Here is a 21,056-nt window from a genome sequence, read left to right as displayed (position 1 = left end):
AGTGCTGCCAGAATGTTTCATAATTGTCTTCAGAAGAGCCTGGAGTGATCACCTATTGGGCACATACCAGGGATGTGGTGTTTAGGGATGTTATTGTCTCTAATTCTCACATTAATCCATATGTAGGTATTACCATCACAAATTTAAGATGAGGAAATTATGAAGCAGAGTAATCTACCCAGTAATCTTACCCAGAGTAAGTGGCAGAACCAGGATTTAATTGCATTTTGATTCTAAGGCTCTAGATTTTAACTACTAAATTATACCACCTCAGAAATATATGTGCAAGTGACAAAATATATCCTTGCAAACTGTGGTTTTGTTTCTTAGAAAGATCCATGATATGTGGGGTTAAATCTGGCAAATTCATTAGATAAATTTATAGACAGATAGATGATAATATAATTAGTTTTTCATTCAATATGAAATCATAAGCATTTTCTCATATATATATATATATATATATATAAATCCCATTGAAAAGTCTGAGCAGGAGATTATATTTAGGAATCCTTTTAAAAAGGAGTATTATGGGGAAAAAGGACTGAACACTAGAGACTTTTTTTTTAAAGATTTACTTATTTATATAAGCACTGGGTACAGTCAGAACTGCAGGAGGGTGAGAGAATTCACCAGAGCCAGAGCAGGGAACAGAACAGGCAGACTGACGAAGCACACTGCTGAGGGGAGCAGTAGGCGCAGTAGGAGAGGTCTGCGCGCCATGTGGGACCCTTACTGGTGGCCAGGGATCGATCCGGCGCTGTAGAGTCCGGGGCAGCTTCGCAACCCAGTGCTCAACTGCTGTGCCACCAGGGAGGCCCTAGAGACTATTTTAACTGACCAAGAGACAGCTTGTGGCTGGGCCTGGGAAGCAGAGGGAAAGAGGAATGGACGGCAACCAGAGTCCTGGAGAGGGAACTGCATAGTCGAGTAGGTAAGAGCAGACACTACACTAGCTGTGTGAGTTCCAGCTCATTACTTAGCCTCTCTGTGCCTCTATTTCCTTACCTATAAAATGGAGATAATACCAGTTTATTGTGAGGAATAAGTGAGCTAATAAATGTACTTAGAAAAATGCCTCTGAAAGTGTTCAGTTAAATAAAATGAGTAATTTCCAAGACCAAGGCAGCCTATGAAAATGTTGATCATGACTGATCTCTGAAGGGCAAGGACAAGGGCAAGCAACGTGGCAAGTGGGCTGTATTCCTCTCCAAATCAACCACACCAGAAAATCAATGTAGCAAAACTGGCCTTTGCCTCTATAGAAAGAAGCAAAACTTACATAAAATCTTCTATTTTTTTGACATACACGTTGACCTGGATCCTTTTGGCTGCTCTCAGGATAAGTCCTGTCAACTGCAATCCAGAGAAGAGAGAATAAAACTTTAGGACTTACTAAAATCACACAGATCATCTGAGTCAATTACTAGCGTATAATTTCTGAGTGGTCATGATAAAAAGGCAGATGTTGCCATGTTCAAAGGCAGCGTGGGACAAGGGAAAGCTGGCCCAGAACAGAATGAGAACTAGGGATTGTGTTATATTGATGTTTCTCAGACTTTAATATGCATGCAAATTCTTCAGGATCTTGTTAAAATACAGATTCTGACTCAGTAGGCCTGGGGCAAGACCTAAGATTAGACACTTTTAACAAGTGCCCAGGATACTGTCACTCTGAAGAACAAAGCCATAGAGGCCCTGGCAGGAGGCAGGTCCAACAGATACCCCATCAGGTCTGGATATCCACAATGCCCTGAGGAGGATGGTGGTCACAGCCAGAAAACAGTGTCCAGGTCTGGCCAGGGCCCACGCACAAAGCAGGAGAAAAGCAGCAGCAGCCCTTTCTTCAGGGCAGCTCCACCTTTGCACTCTGGTAAAGAGACTGCCCCTAGTCCTCAAACAAAAAGCAACCACTTACTCACTAACAAAATGAGGTTATTTGAAAATAACAAAGAGGCAATTTGGAAAATAGTCTCATGGCGAGGCATATGTTTCCCATATCCAAAGCAAGCACCCACTTATATATAACCTTTAGAGGCTCTGCCTCTGTTCAAGGAGCCTCCCTCTTCCTTCCCTTGTCTCAGGGAAGCATCATTTCCCATCAGAGATGAGCGGCATGTCGGGTCCTATAATTTAATGACTGCACATGCGTGGGAATTCTCAGGCTTCATTTAAAAGGGTTTCAGCACTACGTGATTTGCATATCAAAGACATCTTTACAGACACATCACCCAAAGCAGTGATAGTGAAGGCAAAGATAAACAGCTGGGACTACATCAAATTAAAGAGCTTCTGCACAGCAAAAGAGACAATAACAAAAACAAAGAGAAACCCCACCAACTGGGAGAACATTTTTGCACCCAACACTAATGATAAAGGACTGATCACAAAAATCTGCAAAGAGCTGATGAGACTCAACAACAACAAAGAAAATAACCCAGTCAAAAAATGGGCAGAAGAGCTAAAAAGAAACTTCTTTGAAGAGGAAATGCAAATGGCCAACAGACATATGAAAAAATGTTCAACATCACTTGTAATCAGGGAAATGCAAATCAAAACTACCATGAGATACCATCTTACACCAGTGAGAATGGCCATATTAAAAAATCTAGCAACAACAAATGTTGGCGAGGGTGTGGAGAAAAAGGAACTCTCCTGCACTGTTGGTGGGAATGCAAACTGGTCCAACTACTATGGAGAGCTGTGTGGAGATTTCTGGACCTACTAAACATAGAGCTTCCATATGATCCAGCAATTCCACTCCTAGGTATTTACCCAAACGACACAGAAACATCAATTCCAAAGAACACCTGCACCCCTATGTTTATAGCAGCACTATTTACAATAGCTAAGCTTTGGAAACAGCCCAAATGCCCAAAAATAGATGACTGGATCAAGAAGATGTGGTACATATACACCATGGAATATCACTCAGCATTCAAAAAAGATAAACACATGCAATTTGCAGCAACATGGATGGAGCTGGAAGGGATCATGCTCAGCGAAATAAGCCAAAAAGAAAAAGAAAAATACCGGGTGGTCTCACTCATAGCAGGAATCTAGAAAACTTAAATAAGGGACCAGGAAAATGAATAACTATAAGAAAGTGAAAATCAAAATCAACAAAAAACTATGAACCAGAGACACTTTTTGGGGGGCGGGGGCAGGAGGGGAGGGATTGGGGTCAGAATGGGGGGGCTGCAATTGTATGGGGAATATAAAAATAAAATTTATTATTTAAATAAAAAAAAATAAAAGGGTTTCAGTATATTAAAGTTCACACTGCCAACCACTGGCTAACAGTTTGCCTGATGACTAAGAGAATAAAGGGAAAATCTACACCTGGTCTTATATACAAATCTGATTTCTCAGATACACATGCAGATGAGTGAAGCTAAGAGCAAGTGCCCATAAATTGGTGTGCTAAAAGAATGCTTTCCTTTTCTTTTTCCAAATGTTCAAAAGCCCAGCAATGAAGATACCTAATGTTTAGCTCAGCTGCTATAGTGGGAGACTCACACTGTGATATTCCTGCATTTAACATGGTTTTAGTTTTTCTCCTCTATGAATACAGGATTGAAGTATATATTATCTGATGCTTTTCTGATTTAATAGTATACTTTTAAAAACATTTTTAATTTAATAATATACTCAAAAGTATCTGTAGAAAGAGATTTGCTAAAAAGTAACTGAAGCAAGTGCTTATATATACTTGTGTGTGTGTGTGTGTGTTTGTGTGTGTGTGTAAATTTCAACCAAAATACTCCTGGGTTAGTAAGCAGAGGAGTGTCTTCAACCTTGCTGATCTGTGCCTAGGGAGAGATTATAACCATGTTCAGGCCCAAGGCTGGTGACGGAAGAGTAGCCAACTTACATGGTCTCAGTCATTTCCACTGATGGAACTTTCACTGTAGCTTTTTTGTTAAAGCAAGTTTGCTGATATTTGTGCATATTAGATCCACAGAATTCGGCCTTCCAGTTACAGGGCTGTGGATTATGCATTGCGTGGCACTGAGCTGAGCTCCTTCCACTTAAATGTATACATGAAAGGAGGACAGTATGTTTCTTAAAAGTGCTCAGGACTAAATTGGTAAATACAGTATAGACTGATTAATGCTCTTTTACCAGAAGACACGTGTACTCACAGGATTAATGTCCACAAATGTCTCATGATCATCCTTATTTGGATACATGCCTTCCACGGCAGAAACAAACTTCTTTTCTGCTTGGTAGAAGTGTGGGAATGACATAATAATAGGTGCACCTGTGTTTTAAGGAAAACAGAAATGAATGATGTGGCTCTTAAAGTCTAAGATACAGAAACAAAGTTCCTGACCACCAATTTGGTTCCTAAGTAGGGAGGAGGGAAGCTATACACAAGTAAACTCAGGGGAAGAGCAGACTACAATTCCATTCTGTATCTCCTTATTTGGGATTTATACATCATTTTTCTGACATCTTATTCACATCCATAATATTTTATCCTACAGTTTTATAGTTGAAGAGCTTATGTATCCTTCAACAAATATTTACCAAAGCCAGAAAATATAAATGCTTTATATGCAATATTTTAATTTACATGCTTAGGAGTCCTATGAAATTAGAACTATCATCTTTATAATGTATTTGAAGAAAGAGAAGTTCACAAAACTCAGAAAATAAACCCCAAAACATTGTTATCAGGTGATAGATGGAGGATGTCTCAGTCTCAAAGCGCTTGTTTCAATTATGACTCCCTAATAGTAAATGGATTTTTAGGGCACGCTTTCTGTTACTGTTTATCTAAGATAGGACTTGTTCTCCTGCATATGTTAATGCAGAATTTTTAACACTTTGCCTGATCATGCTATGCACCTAGTTTCAGACTAGGTCAAGGTGTGCCCACATGAAGACTGTTTTTTTTTTTTTCTTTCCTATTCATTTAAAGAAACAAATAGGGAAACACTTTACTTTAAGCCTATTCTAGATGTTGCTATTGAAAAGGAGTGAAGGGTGCAATAATGGCAGCCAGGGAAATATGTTTTTGGAGAAATTAGCTTATTGGCACATAATTTAAATTTGCCTCCATATCCACCAGCCCACAGACCAAGATATAACATAATCATCTGTTACATACATAAATGCTTTGTTATTTATTCCTAAACAGTTTAAGAAAGGTATAACTTCCTTCTTCATATCTCTGAAATGTATTTTTAAAGATATGTTGAGGGCTTATTAAGGGCAAGGCACTGTCCCAAGTCTTCTACATACATTATCTCTAACCTTCACACAATCTTCTAAGGAAGATATAATCAGCCCCATTTTACAAAGGAAAAATGGATCTCTAAAACTCTCCTTAGTCAACTTGGCTAAATTACAACAAATAGAATAGGCCTCCAACCAAGATCTGCCTGGTTCTAGAACACTCTCATTTCATTATGCCAAATGTTCTCCTGGAAACAGAAAACACTTGAGGCTCATCCTGGGATGCAGAATGTTTCAGTCCATATTTTGGGATAATAAGAGGTAAAAGGAAAAGGATTGCAGTAAGAGGTTTGAGTGTTGCAAAGTAGAATCTTTCCGTTGATTCTGACATCAACTTCTGGGAAAAGCTGATGGAAACAAGATGTTCAGGAAACTATATCTACATGTGTGCCTTAGCCAAAAGCAGTAGGCTGTGTTGCAGTGCTATTTCACGACAATCCACCCAGTAAGACAGCAGGAGGAATCAGAAGCAGAAACTGTTCCCATTCACCTTTGGTCTTATTTCCAGGTGAGGGGTATTGTGTGCCCTGGGCACAGGGTTCCCTTATACCTATGCACTTCATGAGAATCACCTGGAATGAATGTTAAAAATACAGATTCTCAGGACCCTGGGATAGATATTTTTAATAATTCTCTAGGTAACTGTAATGCAAGGCCAGCTTTGGGAGCCAATGCCCATCAGACAGGAGAGGCAGGCATCCCACTGACCTCTGAGTGATCCTGGAAGGAGATTTTCAGATCAATTGGACCAGGGGAAAGAAATCAGCACACTTCAGGAGAAAGGGGAAACTTTATTCAAAGAAAGGGGTTACAAGATTTCTTAAGAGAAACTTTTAACAACTGCAGCCTAAGAAGAATCACAGTATGAAATCGAGGTAACTAGATTCTAACAGGGAGTTGCTTAGAAATAAGGATTTATTTCATAAAAATCATGTTTCCCCTCTGAGTTCTGGTTTCCACAACTATAGAAGGAGACCACTGGCTATCTATCTAGCAAGGCTATCATGAATAATTATGCTACTTGCTAAATATGAATGTATAAGATAAAGAAAATGCTGTTGTACCATTGATTATTCTTCTTCTTTGAAAGGAGCAGAGTGACTGGGAACTTTGTGGCCAGGGTTTAACACTATGTTTTAAAATCATGAGCATATTTACCAAGATATGTATGCTCTTTTCACTAAGTTCTTCTTCAGTGTTGTTTTGAATATGAAATCAGCTAAGGCCTTGCCTGTATTAACTACACGTAAATATGCCAACAACTTAGAACAGTGACTAGCTGAACAGTGACAAGTGTGAGTTCTCAAGGAGCACAGACTATTATTATCATTAAGACTTCCAAACTACTGTCCAGAAAAAAAAACACAACATGGCATTCTAGCAATAAAAAGCTTTATAGAAAAGTCAATACACTTTTTATTTTTCTATGAAAAAAATTTTTTTACCATTCTATAGCCAAATTATAAAGCATTATTCTTGAAAGGTCAGAATCATTTTTTCTATTAGGCTGACAACATTCTTTGTTGAAGAAACTAATCCTGCCATTTAAGACACCATTGCTCACATCCACTCTGAGTCCTTACCATTCTTGCAGATGCTGATATTCAAAACTCCTGAGCCCAGGCAGTTTCCATCAGGTATACAGAAGCCAGCATTCTCAGTGCTATTGGCTAAAGCTTCTTCAGGCACCTTGTACCGAAAGGCAGGCAGTCCCTCCACACTCTCGTATTTACTGAAAGTTAAATACACTGACCTGTTAGGAAGTAAGAATAAAATGTCAATATGGGTTCCAGGAAGCACAATCTACTTGGAAACAGTAAATTAGCAAGGGTTTTAGGTTCAACATGGCTAAAAGTTTATAAGCAGAAAATGAAGATGCAAAAGAAAACTTGAAAGGCACTCAAGCCACTCAATATGTAATAAAGTACAAGATGAATTATAATAAAATATGTTAAGGAGGTTACAATTATGCTAGTATCCAAAAAAAGCTAAGGGAAAAAAAAACAATAATTATGTGTAGCAGAAAATGAAGATGATGACATCCAGAGATTTATTTTTAGTTATGCATACAAGAACTGGTTGTAGGCCAGAGATTTGGGGTGAGAGGATTTACCAGAGACAGACTGGGGAGCAGAAGAGTTGCATCTACTGAAATACACTGCTGAGGGGAACAGCAGGTGAGTCAGGAGAGGTCTGCTGCACCACGTGGATCAGCTCCCAGGCAGGGGATCAAACGCATACTGCAGTGGCTGCCGATAGCTTTATACTACTGAGACTTTACCCCTTGTGCCACCAGGGAGACCTGAAGATGACATTTAGAATGGGAACTCACATTGAAAGAAACAAGAGGGCCTCACTGGTGGCACAGCGGTTGAGCGCACAGCGGTTGAGCGCTGGGTTGCGAGGCTGCCTGCAGCCTCCGCAGTGCCAGTTTGATCCCCAGTGGCCGGGAGAGGGTCCCACATGGTGCGCAGACCTCTCCTGCCACCTGCTGCTCCCCTCAGCAGTGTATTTCATCGATCTGCCTGTTCTGCTCCCCGCTCTGGCTCTGGTGAATTCTCTCACCCTCCCGCGCTTCTGACTGTACCCAGTGCTTGTATAAATAAATAAATAAATCTTTAAAAAAAAAAAAAAAGAAACAAAACAGTCCTTTAGACAAACAGGAAGCCATGCCAGCATGGATGAAGCAGAAGCAAGGCAAAGGGAATTGAGGGTGAGGAAGAAGCAAAGCAGCTAAGATCTGGAAACTACCTAAATGCCCCCAAACAGATGACTGAATCAAGAAGATGTGGTATATATACACAATGGAATACTACTCAGTGATCAAAAAAGATAAACTCACACCATTTGTGGCAACATGGATGGAGCCGGAAAGGATTATGCTAAGCAAAGCTAGTCAGAAGGAAAAAGGTAAATATTGAATGGTTTCACTTATATGTGAAATATAGAGAAACCAAACAAAGGGTCAGGAAAAAGACAAAACTTGCAAGCTGACCATAGAGCTGAGACATGCAGAAAGTGAGGGGAAAAAAGTGGGGCTAAAATAGGGAAGGAAGAGCACCGTGGTGATGGGTCATGGGTTCTATGTGGTAACAGAACAACAGGGAGAAATCAAATATTGTCCCAAAATTAACAATGATATAAGAAAGTATTTTAAAAAAGAAGCAAACAGCAGCAGAAGAGGCAAAAGATTGATTTAGTTGATTCTTTAAAGATATGAATAGTGCACATGAGATAGATATTTGGTTAGAACATACATTTTGAAACACATTTCTCCCAATAAAAATGGCTTCCACATTTTCCCCAGTCATTGATTTCAATGAAGTTCTGTGAAATTCTGCCTTCAGTCCTTCCAGAATTTTAAGCAGTAGCTTCAGTTTGAACAAACTACCCTTATATTTGCAGAGTACCCACATAACAAGTATACAACACACATTATAACAAGTATACAACACACATTATCTTCACCGAATAGTCCTTCATTTGAAGGTTGAGATGAGTTGTTTTCCAGGCATTAGTTCTTCCTCTTTGGCCAGAGGTGGGATGCAGCTTTCACAGGACTGAAAGCTACCTTTTGCTACACATCCTACTCCTTACAACATTTTTAAGTGACATTATAGGCAAAGAAAAAAGTAGAGAAAATAATTTTACAAATAAGCTTTATAACAAATACCACTCAGGTAAATAAAAACTATACTATGGACACAGCAGAAGCTCTCTGTATAGCACTTCTGGTTCTTCTAGTCCTCTGCATTTCCAGAGGTAACCACTATCCTCAATGCAGGGTTTATCATTCCAGTGCAGGCCTCTGCACTGTTACAAACCTTCATGTTCATAAACAATGCATGGCGTTGTTTGCTATTTTTAAATAATGTTATGTAGTCAGTATAGCATATACTCTGTCATTTGTTTCTTTGTTCAATGTTTTTAAGATTTATTACATGTATATACACTAGTCTAGTTCTTATATATTTTAAATCCTATATGATATTCCATCATATAGTGTACCATAACTTATTTATATTCTCCTTTTTATAGGCATTTAGATAGCTTCCCATTTTTCAGTATGACAAATAATGCTGCAATGAACATTTCTATATCTCCCTGCATATATATACAGGGTCCCTCCTACCAGAGCACTTATGTGGGAGAGTGCAGACTTAGGGAGTCTGAACATACTTGTTGTCACTGAACAGTGCCCATGTTTATTCAAAGGGTGGTACTAGGTAAGAATGTGTTCCCTCTGCCAAATCTTTTTAAAGACTCCCTCCTATCTGCTAAGGTGCCTTATTTCATTCATTGCACTCAAATGCACTTTCTCTTCCTTCAGTCCTTCCACAAATATTTACTGACTAGGTCAGCCAATTAAAAGGTGACTGTGGGGCGTCCCCTGGTGGCACAGTGGTTGAGCACTGGGCTGCGAGGCTGCCCGCAGCCTCTGCAGTACCGGTTCGTTCCTGGGCCATGGTCGAGGGTCCCACAAAAAAAAAAAAAAAAAAAAAAAAAAGGTGACTGTGATGCTCTGTATGAGAGATGGAAAGGTTGAAACCATGGCACAGTTAGTGGGGATGGAGAGGTGGATACACTCAAAAGCTATTTCTGAGGAGGGATCAATGGTACCTGGTGACTGATTAAATAAATGCAGAAGAGGAAGGAGATTTACAGTGTCATCCTTTATGGCTGGCTGGGTAGGCAGCTCAATTATATGAGTTATGAAACACCAGAAGAATAGTCATTCCTGAGAATATTGAATCAATGGTGTCAAATGTGACTAGGTCATCCTGACTGAGAAAAGTTTCATTAAAAGCCCTGCAGGAGTGAGTGGGTAGAACAGGAAAAGGAGGCTGCATGACTGAGTCACTCATTCAAGCAGTTAGAGGATGCAGGGTAGGAGAGTAGCTAAGGCATGATGGGGAGATTCAAATCAGGGTGCAGAGCAGGATGCCTTCTTCCCATAAGGAGACTTAGTTATGTCTGTTGTAAAGAAGGAGCAGGCGGGGAGAGTGGGAGTGATTGCAGAGGTAGAGAGAGTAGATGATCACTGCAAAGGTTATAGCTAAGCAGACACCTATAAATGCTGAAACAAGGACAGCAGTATGATCTAATCTACCTTATAGATAGAGGTTATTTATTGAGTGGAAGAAGGCAGATAAAAACTAAAGTTTTATATTAAATATTCATATTAACTATTAAACCAACATTTGATATTACTTACTGTGGCACAGGCTCTGTGCTAAGTATTTTGTTACCAGTAACTCATTTGTCCACATAACAACTTCACAGTAGGCAACTATTTCTATCTTTATTGCAGAAATGAGGAAAATGAGGCATAGAGTAGCTAATTAGTATTCCCATTTTGCACAAGTGAAAGTGGTAGAGCCAGGGCCTCCCTGGTGGCACAGGGGTTAAAGTCTCAGTTCTATTAAGCTATGGCCAGCCACTGCGGCACCAGTTTGCTCCCCAGCCAGGGAGCTGACCCACATGGTGCAACAGACCACTCCTGTCTAGCCTACTGCTCCCCCTAACAGTATATTTCAGTAGATCCACCTGTTCTGCTCCCCACTCTCTCTGGTGAATCCTCTCACCCCCTCCCCCTGTACCTCTGGCCTACACCCCAGTTCTTGTATATATAAATAAATGAAAATAAATCTTTTAAAAAAGTGATAGAACCAGTATTCAAATAGTGCAGTCAGGCTCTGGAGTTGGTGCTGTGACCCTCTCAACATGCCATCATCATTTCCCACTGATGAATCATGAACAGCCACACTTAATAAGGGTAGCTGCATATATTCCTCACATTTTTGGTGGTCTTACAGTCAAAGAACTTATAGAGTTTTCACCTGCAAAATTCAGATGGGAAGACATAAAGGATTTCCTCTTTGGTTATTAATGGGTGGAAAGAATCTCCATCTGTTCCATTAATCATGTTGCATTTGTTCGTTGCCCACCAGGTAAGTGACCTGTAATTGAGAAACACAAGAAAGAGTCAAGTCAATGAAATTTTATTTTAGATGTTTTCAAATGGTCAGTAATTTTCAGGACTTCACTGGGAGAGGTCTACCCATAGAATCTCATTGGCATGCAGCTAAAGGGTGGTGTTGGGTAGGGAATGGAAAAAGAGGAAAAATTAGGCCCCTGATCCTCAGTTTTGGTAGAGGCAGTAGCCAAAAATCACTCCTTCATCCAAAAAAAAATTTTTTTTTACACAGAGATTTAGAAAAATGCATTTTCTTAAAGTAGGGATCCAATTTAGCAGTCACAATAGATTTGTTTACAGTCAGTTCACTGATAGGTGTACTCTGGGTAGATCTGTCTGGGTCTTTAGTATTCATGACAGATCAACAATTCTGTCTCCCTTTGGACCAGTTCTCTCTTCCAAAATTAATGACGAGATCTCTTGGATCACTAAAAAGCTTAATGTTGAATCGACTCCATACTCCCTAAAAATTGAGTTAGAGGGTTTTCTTTATTAATTTTTTGGAATATAGTACACAATGCAAAAGAAAAAAAAGGATGATTAATAAGTAGTCACTCTCAACTTCTGGGCATTAGTTGAGGGCCCCTTCAATGTAAAAACACAGAGCAGGAGTTGATAAAACATAACATTTAGAAAGTCATCTTCTCCAATGTGATTTGAGAATGTTCCTGCAATAAACGTCTTTGCTTTGTCAAAAAAAGAAAAGAAAAGAAAAGGAAGATCTACACTTCATTCAAATAGAAACATCTTCCTAGACAATACAATGATGATAAATACAAAGTGTGAGTAGAAATGAAGTTACTGACCCACTTGGCTGCAAATGTGGAAGTAAGCAGAAAGAACTAGTTCAGCTCCTAAGGTTAAGAGGGATTAAAAGAGGCTCACCAAGAGCTTGGAATCAGGACCTGGGGGAGGTGGGGGACGGGGCTGGAAGTTCCCTGTTCACCACAAAAGGCAAAAGAAAGCAGGCTCTATCTGCTGTTGGAAGTGAGATAAATATGCAGCTGGGAGACTGGGAGGCAGGAAGACTAAGACTCAGACCCCCAGCTGGAACCTCAGTCAAGCTGCTACTGCCTCTTTGGCTGAGTCTGTGTCTACCCCAACATAACTGGGTGGGGATCCTCCAGTTATGGTTCTGGACTCGGGGCTCTAGAGTTAGCTACGTGGAGATAATTGCAAAACTGTGACACAGGGAGAAATGAGAGGAGAGAGAAAGAGAAGAGAACACAGATACATAAGAGTGACTTCCCAATAAAATAATTCTGCAAATCAATATTTTTTTTTTAAAAAGGGAACATGCTAAGAGGCAGGCAACAAAATCAACAATGAGGAGAAGAACCCAGTTCAGAAGAATTAAAATAATTAGATAACCTGATAAATAAATATGTGGTTTCGTATCTTCAAAGAGACAAGTGAAAGAATTACATTTTTAGAAAAGGATAAATTATTCAAAATAAAAAGGAAAAAACTGGAGAACAAGGAAATACAAAAGGGAAAATAGAAATTTTAGGAATAAAAATAGCTTCTTAAAAGAAAAACTCAATATAGGGACAAACTCTAGACTATACATAGTTGGGGAGGAATTGGTTAATTGGAAGGTATCACTAAATTTATATAAATATAAGCTCATAATGATTAAAGATTAAAGGACCAAGATACAGAGATTAGATCAAGGGCTCCCATGTTTTACTGCAATTCAGGAGTGGGATGGCAGTGAGAATAGAGTGAAACAAAGAATCAATAACTTAAGAAATAATTTCTGAACATTTTTCCAAATTTAAGAAAAAAGTGAGATTTTGGATTAAAAGTATGTCCAGGAGCCAACCTGAATAAATAATCATTTGGATTTAAACTCAATCTGTTACTTTCTTTCCAGTCTTTTACTACTTTAATGTTTTAATATACACATTGCAATTATTGATACACTTATGACATAATATACTGAAATTTTAAAAAGGATAAATATCCATGTACAGAAACATTTATGCTATGTTTATATACCATACGTACCATATTTATATCAGCTAGTTTCCCCTCCAAAGTTGCCAGTTTCTTACATACTTTCTCAAAGAACTTATACATTTGGGGAGGGGTGTGTGTGCATAAACATGTTTATGCATGTGGATATATGGATATTTTATGTTTTTAAAATTTAAATATTTTTGGTCAAAAATAGTTTTAGCTATATAGAAAAATTGTGACGATAATACAAAGACTTCCTGTATATTCCACTCCAGTTTTTTTGCCTGTATTTTTGGGAAGCTTAGAAGTTACTGTCAAAAAATAGAACATCTCTTACTGCAGTCCTTGAAGAATTAGCTTCCTTTTTTCTTAAAGGTTTCTAATTTCTCTTACTTAAAAAAGTTACCTTGTTTTACTTGTAGTTTTACCTCAGCTCCTTTTTGAAGTTGCTTATAAATATTAAAATAAAGATGTTTTGAGATGCTATAATACAAATTTTTAAAGAAAAATAAACAATCCACACCACAACATTAAAAAGAGAAATTCTTTCTCTAAAAAACAAGTAGCAATCTGAAAAGTATTTGTGCTGTAGACACACATCATTAAGTCATTATTAAGTGGGAGAATGGGACTTTTCACTGTCTTATAATTCATGTCTAGCCAAGATAAATTTACAAATCATTAATATTTAATTTGTAAAGAATGTTACTTCAATTTGATTTATGAAATAATGTTAAAGACATTTTACACACTTATAGATCTTTTAATCCAAAAGTGAGTGTTGAAATATGTTTTGAAATAATGTAGAAGCAAACATTCATTTCAAATGAAAACTGAAAAAATAATTAGTCATAAATCATTAGACTTACGTTTTTCCATTCCATTGTACAATCTTTGTAAAGTTAAGGTAACTGTCCTCTCCAGTTAGAAAAACATAATCTCCATCATTGGTCCCGTTTTTCTGAAAACAAGTGAACATTAATCATTTAGAACAACTGTGATGATTAATTTAATTTAATTTTATTTTTATATTCCCCATACAATTGCAAGCCCCCCTTATACTGACCCCACACCCTCCTTTCCCCACCCACCCCATAGTGTGTCTCTAGTTCATAGTTGTTTGTTGATTTTGATTTTTACTTTCTTATAGTTATTCTTTTTCCTGGTCCCTTATTTAAGTTTTCTAGATTCCTGCTATGAGTGAGACCATCTGGTATTTTTCTTTTTCTTTCTGGCTTATTTCGCTGAGCATGATCCCTTCCAGCGCCATCCATGTTGCTGCAAATTGCATGTGTTTATCTTTTTTGAATGCTGAGTAATATTCCATGGTATATATGTACCACATCTTCTTGATCCAGTCATCTATTTTGGGGCATTTGGGTTGTTTCCAAAGCTTAGCTATTTGTAAATAGTGCTGCTATAAACATAGGGGTGCAGGTGCTCTTTGGAATTGATGTTTCTGTGTCCTTTGGGTAAATACCTAGGAGTGTAATTGCTGGATTATATGGAAACTCTATGTGATGATTAATCTTGTAGGTCAACTTGACTAGGCTATGATGCTTAGTTGTCTGGTCAAACCAGTCTAGATGTTTGTGTATTCTGTACATGTGATTAGCACTTACAATCAGTTCATTTTAAGGAATAAAAAGATTTTATGAATTGCACTAGGGATGCAGGCTGAGTACAGAAACATATTACTGTGGGAAGTTGAAAATGTTCTTTCATATAGACACCTGAGAACAAGACTACATCACATTCACACCACCAGCATCGGCAAGCATTGCCCATGGCCGGTGGGATCACTGGACCAGCTGAGCTCTCCAAGGTGCTTTCCAACAGCTCTAATTTTTACATCCAAAAACCCATAGTCACTGAGCTCATTACTCTCTTATGCCAATAGAGGTACCCTAAAATCAACAGGTGGAGAGATGTTGCTTGGTGTTGTAATATGCATATAAGAGCATCTGATACTCAACTGGGCCACTTTTTTCTCAAGAGTTCTGTGCCAATACTCCTCATCCTATTCATCCTTACACGCTGCCTCCACATTGTTTGGGCCCATCTTTAAATGTTTGAGAGAAAAGTGTTCTACAGTATTAACTAAAGTGGTTTTTTTAATCCAGTATGGAATGGAGCAGACAGAACAGGCACACAGGCCACCAGGACTGAGGAAAGATTTGAGGCCAGACTTAGGTGATTGCAGAAGCAGGGGTGCTGGAGAAGATGTGCACCCCCACAGACTATCCTGGTCTTTGAATAAGTGAACTTTTATGCCACAGGCCATAGTCAGTATTTAGCCAGAGCAGATGAAAAACCAAAGAAAGCCTCTGTCTTTTACCAATACACTACAGGGAGTTTATTTGGCCCCAAAAGAGAAACAAACCAATCATTCACATTAATTCAGGGTCATTTTTTGAGTCAGAAAAGAACAACAGTTGCTGAAATGTATATTACAATTTATAATTTGTAAAGCCATGTCTACAGTCTTCTCACTTAGCCTTTCAAAACTGCTTAAAGTATGAGTACCTTTAGCCTCAATTACAAACAATGGAACTGAGGTTCAAAAAAGTCTTCTAGTTATTAAATGAAATATATCAGAATGCTAATCCAGTCTCTCATGTTCCTTTCCTAGGTGTGAGAAATCCACTCAAGGTATTAACCTAAATGAACAATGTTATAGGACTTTTCACTCATGGGGCCTTGTAGAGATACAGTGGAGCTTGTAAAGAAAGGCAAAGAAGGAAAAAATAAAATAAATAAACTCACACATCCTTGCCTTGGGAAAGCAAAAATGACAATTTGCTCACCATTCTATAAATGTGGGCTACATTTAAAAAAAAAAATATATATATATATATATATATATATGAAAGATATTAGCTATAAGTCTGATGAGGTCAATGATGTAAAAACCCAAAAAAGCAAGATATAAGATGAAATTGATATGAGAAATACTGAAAAGTTCCTGGATTTCCTGATGTGTTGGCAGAACTTCTTGGCAGATGATCGGAAGCCACTGGATCAGAAAAGCCTTGAGGGAAGCTTTGAATCTCTCTGTTAGAAATTCTCTGAAGCTACTGCTAGAAGGGACGGCTAGTCACAGCTTAATAAAAGAGTAGTGCTTCCTGGTACTGAGGGAACTGGGTTAGGACCTTCTAGGAACATCTATTGGGTCTGCTCACCAGTGTGAAGGATTTAGAGTTGGCGGGACCCTACAACCAGAGCTCTGTCTCTTGCACAGATAATGTGAAAAAATTGCTACTATTTGTTTGAACAACTCCCAGTTTTTGCATAGATTTGAAGGCACAGGGACAATATTCCCACCATTTGTTCCAGAGGAATTGAAATGCCCAGGGATTCTATGATGAGGGTGAGACGCTTGAGTAGTTTAGAGAATAACTACATATTTAAAGATGAGGAAACTCATCATGATTTCTTCTTCAAGTTGGGCACTTACTAACCTCTCAATAATATAGATATCATGATAATGTGGATACTTGTACTGCTTTTCATTCTAATCCATTTGAAACTCAGGCAGCAAAAACCTAGGTTTAGAATAAGAATTATCTGAATACTGATATTCTGGTTTTAAGTAAAAAAAAATACAATCCTCCGGAAGAGCACAAAATTCTACTTCCCAGGAATGATAGATGAGGGACACATAGAGCTCAAATTATCACAGATGCCATGTCTGAAAATCTAACAAGTAGCTCCCACCCCTAACTAAACATTCCTGTTTAATTTCTCATTTGTCTCATCAGGTCCCCAAGTCCTTGAAATGAAACTCAGCATTAATCACTGATCCGTGATACTTTACAAAGTATCCTGCAGAGCTGATTAATGGCCATTTGAAAACACTTCACGTGTTTTCAAAGCTATGTTCATCCACAGTCAGTGCCGACAGTGTGTTGAAATTGTGGAGGTTTTTTTTTCCCTACTGAGATATTTTCATTTCCTTATTTTTCATTTACTTTACAACTCATCTAGAACTCCAAGCAACTCTGGTCTCCTAGAAGAAACCCAGAGTGAAGATGAAGTCTGGCTTGGGGTAACCACCCCCCAGTTGTTAAACTGAGGCTCTGAAAAGAAAAAACATCACTTACCCCATAGAATAGGCCAAAATAGGCTGGGATCTCAGGTTTGAAGATATTGATGAGAGACATGATCTCATCCTTGTAGCCCCACAGTAGCTCATGCACGGTGTGTGTCACGAAGAATTTCTGCTGATAGGCCTTCAACAGGGCCTCAATGAGCTCCCGGAGAAAGTGGTTATTGAACCATTCCATGGCGGTCTGAGGAGCAAAGGCAGGTTCAGATAGCATGCCCCCATCCCCACTGGCTCCCACAGCACCCTTAGCAAATGTAACTACTGAAATTCAAGGGTGTCATTATTTGATGGAATTGCATTAGAGACAGAACCCAATGAAATTAGACTATAGCTAAGTGAAAATACTGAAATCACATAGCTGAAAATTCAGCCAGTGAGCGCCTCTCTGGCTGCACATGCAAGAATATGACTCTTCAGTTATATCCTTTCTCAGTCTTATATTTTGTTAAGTGTGAGCTTAGTATCCTTAGATGCAATTCAGTGATAGCCACAGTTCAGGAGAAAGGAAAAAGCTCTTGTAAATACATTGGCATGTTTGGCCACGAGGTGGCACCACCTTCTTCTTGATTTTGGGCCAGAGGTTGGAAACCTACTGTAAGGGCTAAATCTGGCATCTAATACTTTCTAAATCCTGGGTCCACTAAGAGTGGCCAGGGACATATGAATTGGTCAATTAAGAGTTAGAGTGGGAGCCTCAGACGGTGCTGGTATAGGTGGGTCTCAAGGGTGCCATTATTACAAGAAATTGCATTAGAGACAGTGTCCAATGAGATCCCGCTAGATTGTAATTAAGGGCTCAGTCTAAGCTTATTTGGAAAGGGGGAAAGAGTCAACACATATTTGTGAATTTTAGAATCCAAGACAGAAATCTAAACTAAGAAGTGGTATACAAATTCTATTGCTTGAGGTTCTGGACCAAAATAAGGAGCAAATAAGTATTTTAAAAATAATTAGCTACCCTCCAAAAATCTTAAGGATAAGTTTATTTGCACAAAGGCTGCCCTGAACACAAAGCAAGAAACTGGGAAACAAAACCCTAAAATTTGATTTTGTCTTAATTTCAAAAGACCTTGATTAAAAGACCGCAGGGAAAAACAATCTAAGTGACCTTTAAGGAAAGGAAGGAAATTTAAAAATTAAAAAGTAAAGAAAAAAGATTTTAAAAGGAGGGAAAAATTTATTTGTCTTATTTATGTATATATATATATTTTTTTTTTCTGTCTGCCTTTACTTTTTATTTATTTTATGCTGAATTTATTCCTGAGCTGTCAGTTTTCATTTCTTCAGTTTTTTTAGGGCAGTCTTTTTCTTTTTTTTTTATTTTTAAGATTTTGTTTATTTATTTTTTTTTCTTTTTTTTTTTAATAGAGGCATGTTTTATTTATTTATTTATTTATTTGTTTGTTTGTTTGTTTTGTTTGTACATGCACTGGGTACAGTCAGAAGTGCGGGAGGGTGAGAGAATTCACCAGAGCCAGAGCGGGGAGCAGAGCAGGCAGACTGACGAAGTACACTGCTGAGGGGAGCAGCGGGCGGCAGGAGAGGTCTGCGCGCCAAGGATTTTGTTTATTTATACAAGCACTGGGTACAGTCAGAAGTGCGGGAGGATGAGAGAATTCACCAGAGCCAGAGCGGGGAGCAGAGCAGGCAGAAGGACCAAAGTACACTGCTGAGGGGAGCAGCGGGCGGCAGGAGAGGTCTGTCTCTCCTCCGGTGGCTGGGGAGCAGCCGGGGATCGAACCGGCGCCACAGAGGCTCCTGGCAGCTTCGCAACCCAGCGCTCAACCGCTGCACCATGGGGGAGGTCCTTATTTATGTATATTTTTAATGTAGCTTAATGGATTCTAATATTAAACCATAATAGTCTTATCCTAGCTCTTTCTTTTCTCATAAAATCCACAACAATTATATTTAAAATGCTTACTTACCACTGCAGGAATATTTATTGTTCTAATTAAGTCAATTTGGGGATCTCCAACAGATTGGTTTCGTTCAAAAATATAGGCTTTGTTGCTAACAGCAGTTATTGTTGTTCCATTATCTCCAAATTGAATATCTGCTTTGTTTCTGAGTTCCCTAAAAGAAAGAAAAGGATGTTGTTTGAAAATAGGCACCATTTTTTTAAAAGATTTATTTTTTTCATACAAGAACCAAGGTACAGGCCAGAGGTATGGGGGGTGAGAGAATTCACCAGAGACAGAGCAGGGAACAGAACAGGCAGACTGACTGAAATACACTGCTGAGGGGAACAATGGAAGAGACAGGAAAGGTCTGCTGTGCCATGTGGGTAGCTCCCTGACCAGGTATCAAACTCCTGTGGCAGTAGCTGCTGATAGCTTCATAATGTTGAAACTCAACCCTTTGCGCCACCAGGGAGGTCTCTATCAATGTATTTTTATTTCTAACTTGAATTCAGTTGAAAATTCATTAAACAAAATGAGTGCCCATGGTGTAGTGAATTAAGAGTTCACCCTGGTTTTGATACATGGTCCAGGTACATTAGGTCTGACACTGGTGCCAGGGTCGGGACCTTGCCTTGTGCACGGAGTTGGAGCTGAAGATGTCAAAACAGTAATTAAGATGACTAATATTTTAATGCAATTTTTAAGTCAAAATTAAAGGAAAAAATTTAAAGTGTCAAAAATTTAAATAAAAATAGAATTGATATTTTGGTTACCACCTCATGTTACTCTTGGCTCTGCCAGTCCATACCTGATAATACTCAATTCCAGGGTCTATTCATTCTCTCCCTGTTTACCTTTCCTTCTCTTGTTCCCTCTGGGCTGTGCTGTCTGACACAGTGGCCACGTCTATTGAGCCCTTCAATTGTGGTTCATTGGAACTGAGATGTATTATCATAGTAAAATACATTCCAGGTTCAAAAAGTCAAAAAAAAATTATCTTCTAAACTTTTCATATTCATTAAATATTGAAATATTTTAGATATAATAAGTTAAATGAAATATACCATTAAAAAATCTTAAATTACATATGTGATTTCATATTTCTGTTGGACAGAACTCATCTAAGAGTTTATAATTCCAGCACAGGCGGGAAGGCATCTGTTGACAGGGCTACTCGGCAGATTTTCTCAAGGCCTTCTGCCACTACAGCCCCACATAGGGGCTGACCCCCTGACCCCTGTGGACATCACTGTCTGTACCAGGCCTTGGGCACTATTATCAATTGCTGAGTGACACCATTTAGATTGTGAAGGAATTATCTTGAAGCCCCAGGTAGACTAAAAACAAGCTAAAGAAATCAGTGTACTTCTTAAATCCCTCTAGACTTTAAAATAAAAACAGATACCAAATAATAAACAAATACCTACATTGAAATGCATAAAAGTACATAAAAATGCATTTTATACATTGAAATGCATAAAAAGAGATGGATATTTCTTCTTAGCACCAAGCACCCAGCTCTGCAGAGCCATATGCATATCTGACACATAGCTCTTGAAAGGGTTAAACCTTTCATTTCATTTAATCCTCACAACAAGCTGTTACACAGAGAGAGCAAGTATTTTTGTCTCACTTTTACTGATGGGACATAGGGTACCAGAAAAGTCAGAATTTGGACCCAGATCTTCAAATTCATACTTAGTACCCTTTCCTCTGCATCATATAACCTTCAAATAAATTTTCTTTTTTACTGAAATTAGCCACAGGTAGTTTCTCTTCCTTGCAATCAAAGAACCCTCACATCAAAATAACTCAGTTCTGAAAAACAGAGGTTCAGATAAAATAACTGCCCAGGAAGTGT

The 21,056-nt window shown here is 38.6% G+C and overlaps 1 protein-coding gene across 2 annotated transcripts in view; it reads right to left on the bottom strand.

The window, feature by feature from the left end:
* Positions 1-21,056, bottom strand: part of SCARB2 (scavenger receptor class B member 2) — a gene marked incomplete at both ends in the record, with an annotated part of 48,262 nt that overhangs the window by 5,047 nt on the left and 22,159 nt on the right. The window contains 7 exons of one of the 2 annotated variants that reach the window (XM_084234124.1): positions 1,283-1,356; positions 4,146-4,264; positions 6,828-6,997; positions 11,085-11,204; positions 14,053-14,144; positions 17,287-17,475; positions 19,220-19,367. In XM_084234124.1, the coding sequence (XP_084090250.1) occupies positions 1,283-1,356; positions 4,146-4,264; positions 6,828-6,997; positions 11,085-11,204; positions 14,053-14,144; positions 17,287-17,475; positions 19,220-19,367 (912 nt within the window). The remainder of the gene's footprint in view (positions 1-1,282; positions 1,357-4,145; positions 4,265-6,827; positions 6,998-11,084; positions 11,205-14,052; positions 14,145-17,286; positions 17,476-19,219; positions 19,368-21,056) is intronic. The other variant, XM_084234125.1, reaches the window with a different exon arrangement.

Source organism: Talpa europaea, assembly GCF_964194135.1.
Source record: "Talpa europaea genome assembly, chromosome: 5".
In the NCBI taxonomy this organism is placed as follows: domain Eukaryota; kingdom Metazoa; phylum Chordata; class Mammalia; order Eulipotyphla; family Talpidae; genus Talpa; species Talpa europaea.
This window is presented reverse-complemented; position numbering and strand designations above follow the sequence as displayed.